Source organism: Eleginops maclovinus, chromosome 15 (genome assembly GCF_036324505.1).
Source record: "Eleginops maclovinus isolate JMC-PN-2008 ecotype Puerto Natales chromosome 15, JC_Emac_rtc_rv5, whole genome shotgun sequence".
NCBI lineage: Eukaryota > Metazoa > Chordata > Actinopteri > Perciformes > Eleginopidae > Eleginops > Eleginops maclovinus.
In genome coordinates, this window is record NC_086363.1 from 12,910,205 (window position 1) to 12,916,204 (window position 6,000).

General features: G+C 42.5%; 1 protein-coding gene across 2 annotated transcripts; it reads right to left on the minus strand.

Annotated features, from left to right (window-relative positions):
• Positions 1 to 719: 719 nt before the first annotated feature.
• mgat2 (alpha-1,6-mannosyl-glycoprotein 2-beta-N-acetylglucosaminyltransferase) lies at positions 720 to 4,108 on the minus strand. Of its 2 annotated transcripts, none has more exons than XM_063902382.1 (2): positions 3,880 to 4,108; positions 720 to 2,545 (listed from the first exon to the last, which is right to left on the minus strand). In XM_063902382.1, exon 2 carries the CDS (start codon positions 2,285 to 2,287, stop codon positions 881 to 883), a length of 1,407 nt encoding a protein of 468 aa, XP_063758452.1. In that variant the 5' UTR covers positions 2,288 to 2,545; positions 3,880 to 4,108; the 3' UTR covers positions 720 to 880. The 2 variants fall into 2 exon arrangements, with proteins under 2 accessions (XP_063758452.1, XP_063758453.1); XM_063902383.1 differs by lacking the exon at positions 3,880 to 4,108 and adding an exon at positions 3,681 to 3,790.
• Between the last annotated feature and the right edge of the window lie 1,892 nt (positions 4,109 to 6,000).

A 6,000-nucleotide genomic window follows, 5' to 3' on the forward strand; every position in this document is an offset into this window, starting at 1 on the left:
AAATGTAAATGCTTCTTCCACAGCAACAACACGGAAAAAGAAAGTTGTATCAGTGTCTTGGGATCTCTCCAGATGCAACGTGCGCATTCATCTGTGAAATCAAAATCTCTCTGCACAGAGGCACAGGTGCCTGATATTGGCACGTTCTGGCTGAAATGTTTAGCTGGCCAGTGGTGCAATGCAACAAAATAAAACAAATGCTGACCATATACTCTCTGTCAAACATTGCTACACTAAAACAAAAACACCAGTTTCCTCTTTGTGCCCTATCACGCAGATATCATTTGCATGTTTCCTAATGCCGTGTACCTTAAGTGACATCCTTCCTGCCGTCACAGGAGCAAAGAGACTCTTGATGTGCTCTAGAAACCTGTTGAGGGAACGCTAAGTGGGAGATTATTTAAATGGAACAAGGTGTCTCAGAGGATCGCCTTTGATCTCAGCAAATTTATATGATATAAATATCTTCAAATGAATTATGCATGCACAGTGGGACTGCTAGGTCCACAGATTTACCAAATGTATGACTGCCCTGATGAGCACTTTCCTGCCCTTCTAAATTAACCACTACTTCAATATGTTCTACATTGTTGGTCAACAATCTCAAAGGCTGTACAGGAAAACACAACAATATATTGTTTAGTATATTGTTGTTAATTGCAACTTACAAAACGAAGCAGACTTGCCAGGAATCACTTAAATAATTCAACGTAAAGACATTTATGTTAAAGAAGCCAAAAATCCAACATTCGTCTTTATTTGGAACAGTCCGAGAAAACAGGCAATATGAAGAATAGTCCATAAAGATTTACTTTTAAAAGGCTTTTTTTCTTATAGAGGATGCAAAAGAGACAGTAATATATAATAGTAGCAATTAAGGTCACTGTAATCGAACATAACTCTTGCAGAGTTCATGGTCCCTGATATCTCCCCAGCCCCCGTTTTTCACATGTGGGGCCACCCCTCCGGCTCCGTTGGCTGGCAGTCTCTTTGCTATCAGGAGGTTCTTTGGGAACAGCTGGTTCCCGCTGCTCTGGAGGATGTTTTCTATCTTGGTTTTCTGGCTTAAGGGCATACAAGAAGTCTTCTTGTGGTGCATGCCGCAGTCCCCGGCGTGGAAAACCCGGGGCGCCTCACTCACCATCACCTTCCAGTAGGAGGGCAGGCAGGACACAGTCAGGTGCTGTAGGGACCAGTCCCAGTTGTAGTCGTCGTAAGTGCAGAACGTGTCGGTGCATTTGATGAGCTTCTGGTACGTCTCTCTACTCAGAGCCATCCCCATGTTGTGCTCGGTGGACTTCCAGGCCTTCACCTCCACCTTATTCGCTTTGCTGGAGTAGCTGATGTGACTGTAGCTCCCCAAAGAGAGGATGTCGCAGTCGGAACACTGCTCCCTCTTTAGAGTCGACATGAGCTTTAAGAGATGGATAAAGTCCGGGGACATGTAGTGGTCCTCCTCAATCAGCAGGACCACGCCCTTATGTTCCTTCAGAACCCGGACTCGGTCCCATACAAAGTGCAGCTTCCACCACCAGTGGTGCTTAGTCTGGGAGAACTTCGCCTCGCGGTAGTGGCCGAATGAGTCAGGGTACTCCGCGTTGATGCATCCCAGCTTTAAGGCGTCGTTTTTGGGAATGTCTCTAGGGCAGTCCTTGGGGTCGTTTCCGGGGAACTCCTGGGGGTACAGCTGGATGCTGAAGGGGAAGAAAATCTGAAGTACCTGACAAAAGTCAACAGAGGCCACCACTTTATTTATCTCGGGGGACCAGTAGTCATGGCTGAATATCAGCAGTATGCTCTCCACACCTCTGGCCTTCCGCAAACTGTCCACTAAAAGCTTAAGGTAATCCGGTCGGTTATGGACCTGAACCACCACAACCAGATCATCCTTCTGTCGAACTGCCTTAAACTTTTCCTCATTTCTTATTGTTTGGTCAAAGTTGAGCTGGAAGACAATGCCGCGGTAGACTAAAGTTGTGTTATCTGTCTCCAGCTTGGGTATCTTCTCTTGTTCCTTTGCTTTCTCTGGGTGTGTGTCATTTGCATGTATAATGGGGGGTGGGGCAGGTGCCCTGCTGACTGCAGGGGTGGCTTGCACCTGGATATGATTGTTGATGATACTGCTGCTGCTGCTAACGCTGCTGCCTCTCCTCACCGGCTCAACTTCCTTGGGGAGCGACCCGCTGTCGTTCTTCTTCTGCCTTCCGCTGCTCCAGAAAGCTAGGCCACAGATAACAACCACCACAGTCAGTATCACCACCTTCCTCTTGTAGATTCGGAATCTCATGGTAGGGGATAAGCCTCTTGCTCAGGGAGAGAGAAGTTGATTGCAGGGAAACAAAAAGCCCAAATTTACAATTGTGATATTGTGCTTTATAAAGGGAGCAAGCCTGATTAGAAATAAGCTGATATGAGGCTAATAGTTGGATAAATGAACACTTGTTGTAAACATGGGTCCCACTGGAATGTCATTGATGCTGGATGATTATTCCATAAGGCATGGCGGTAGCTGGGAGGCAGCAGGGTAGCAGTGTGCATGAACCACCTAAATGAAAAATCAATCAATCAATAAAGTCTGGTGCATAGAGGCAGATGTATGCAAATCACAATTAGAAAGATGCAAAACAGAGAAAACAATCATATACACTTTTTACAGAACCTAGAACTAAAATGAGTAAACAAATCATCCAATTTATCCATTATCAAAATTGTTTGTGATTATTTCACTGTGTACAAAGTACCAGACTAATTGTTTCAGCTCCACAACTCAGTAACTTCCATTTGCTAATGAAGACCTCGAGAAGCATTGGAAATGTTGTCGGAGCAAAACCAAATCCAATAAGTAATGTTGTTAGATTTCAATTTAGCGAGCAGAAATCGGCTCTAATGGAAGCACACTTACAACAATCGAAATTATTTTAATTTCCCATAACAGGACAAGTCACTTTGAAAAAGTATCACCAAAACCACATGCATAGTTTGATGCCTCAGTGCTGACGCATCTTTTCTTCTTTAGTTATATCATCAATGTTGATTCATTTTCCATGCCTCTTTATGTTTCTCTGCATAAATCTCTACCCTCAACTGCATTATCAATATTGATTACCCCTCTCTGTGGAACAAACCTCCCTCTTTCTTTGTTATTAAATTAGTGGGCTTCCTACACCAACATTGTATCTGTCTTCTCCCCTGACTGGAGACTATTCAACTGAATGGTCACTGCCTGGCACTACCACTATGGGCATTTTATATCTATTAACAGTCTATGATAATGATAGTCAATACATTTCGGTAGGCTACAATATGTAAACCAGTAAGCTTCAAACATGTAATTTGTATCTATCTATGGCTGATAAAATGGCAAAGCTATCTGACCCACATAGCTGATGTCCATGTCTTTATATGGGTTTCTCCGTTTAATGGTTTCCATACAGTTGAAGCTCGCCAAATGAAGTGCATCTTTTGTTCTGCAGATAAAAAACACTTCCGTATTGTATGTATGTTATATTATAACCCGAACTGCATTTAATCGACTAATCACTGTATATATCTTGATTCCTTCTCCACTAAATGTATTTTTTAATGGAAGCCTTCTACCCATTCGTTTTTCTGTCCTGAATTGGCCGCTGTCACACACCCCGACGACAGCTTTAATCGATGGGAGTACGAGATAACGTTACCGTTATTTCACCGACGGATAGGAAACACTCTTAAACTAAAAAAACAATGTTGTCGTTGCCGCTTCGCTCTTTTTACAGCGAGCATCCTGGAAATGCTAAGTTAGCTTCGGCTAGCAACTTACAGGAAGCCCGAACAGACGAAACCGCGTCAACAACAGCGTCCATGGCGAGCCACAACAACCGTGTTCACGCTGCTTACCTCAAACGGGAGTAGCCGTGCGGTCCTTTCAGCGAGAAACATCAGCACGGTGGCGTCCCATTTTCCTCCGCACCTTCATGGAAGCTGCATGGAAACGTAACTACCAGCTTTCTGCAAAAATCCCAAATACAGAACCACAGCCTGCCGCTGTCCCACAATGCACTGGTCCAGAGGGGGGCACCCAAGACACCCTAAATATCATATCCCTGCCGCTGACAGTATTTCTCATTATAGGAGGAGGGTTTACTATACCTTTAAATGCCGATCAAGTTCATACCAGGTACTATTATATAAATATAGACATGCACAAGGAAAATCCACCCCAAAACTCAATGTTGCTTATATTCTCCCTAAGATTGAAACTAGGGCATATACTTTGTGATAGGATGAAGTTTTTCGGTTTAAGTAGGGCTTAAAAACAAGATGTGTATTTTTGTCATATTGTTGATTATTCATAATCTTTGTCATGAGACACACGCTTCTAAAAATTATGATTTTGTTTGGGCAAAATTAAGTATCACTTAAAAGCCTAAACAAATACAATGTCTGTTCTAAAACATGTACAACCTTGTCCAATTATGGCATGATTTCTTAAAATGATACACTCTCTTGGAGGTGAAAGTATTTAAAAAAAAATACACTCATACTTCTTCATAATGATATTACACCAAAGTGTAGTCATTAAAAATGTGCTGAATATTTCACAACAGAAATGTGCAAAAATAGGGTCAACACTGTTGCGTGTGTAGAAGAAAATAAAGAGACTCATTTTTGGGGGGCTTAATCACCAATTATACAATCTCATGTATGAAAAGCATGTATTATTTTCTTCATAAGGAAACAACAGTTCCAACCAAACTGCATAGTGATGTCTTTCACAGAATATGGTCCAATTTCAGTTTGGTGGAAAACAAGTGATGTCAAATCATTTTTTGGTTAGCCCCATTTAAGAAGATGTGAACGTATGAAAAAAATGTGTTGGTCATATTCATCCTTTAGGTTTTCCTCTACAATGCCTTTTGTTTATCCAGTTAACCCACTTTTCATAATAGAGCTTCCGTATATGACATTCCTAACTATTTAAATGGCCAGTGCACTAAATGCCTCCGCTCTGTGTTTGCTGTAACGCCACCTCCATGCACTTGCACTCCTTTCTAAATGCAGCAGTGCTCTCTACCACGAGAGGGCGCTAAACAAAACCTCCACTACCGGAAATACGTCACCTGAAAGCTTCATTTCAGCACGCCCTTTCCCCGTGTTCTTCCTTTCCGACGCTCGAACGAGAGAGACAAGATGGGCCATCAGCAGCTCTATTGGAGTCACCCCAGAAAATTCGGCCAGGGATCCCGATCCTGGTCAGTTTTGCCATTAACGTGTCATTTATCAATATATGTGCTAAAGCGGGGCAGTTTTTAGGTGTTTATTGCTTCCAATACTTTAGTATTTATCACCAAATGTGCACCGCATGGGAGCTCCTCTCGAGCCAATATGGCGGTAGAAAGCTGCACCGTGCTAACTTGATAGCACTAGCATTTTGTTAAGTCAGACTCGCATTGTTTCTGACACAATACAACTCATTGCAATACTACAATAAAAGTTCAACTTCAGTTCTAGAGATGTTTCTCGTTAACCTGCTTTCGTTGTAATATCGTTAACCATATGCTCTAGGAGCTTACACTATTCAATAATGATGTTAGCAGTTATTCATACCAGCTTTGTGGAGTTAGTATGAACTTCCGCACCTCTAGTTTAGCATAAAAGAATGTTATTAAAGGCTTCTCTTACCTGTGATCTCGAATTAACTCCTAGTCGTTTTTATTTCAGCCGGGTTTGCTCGAACAGACACGGTCTGATCCGTAAATACGGGCTCAACATGTGCCGCCAGTGCTTCAGGCAGTACGCTAACGACATCGGCTTCGTCAAGGCAAGTATTACCGTGCATTATCTCTCATTTGAGTGGCTATTCAAACGGTATCGTGGTTATCCGACGAGGTTGGGTTACGGGCAAGTAAGGTTACAGGCTCAATGTAAACAAAGTAAGCGCTACTGCGTTGCTGGTAAAGCACAAGCATTGTTTTAAACATTCTTTATATACTGAAACGTTATATCCAGTTGATGCAT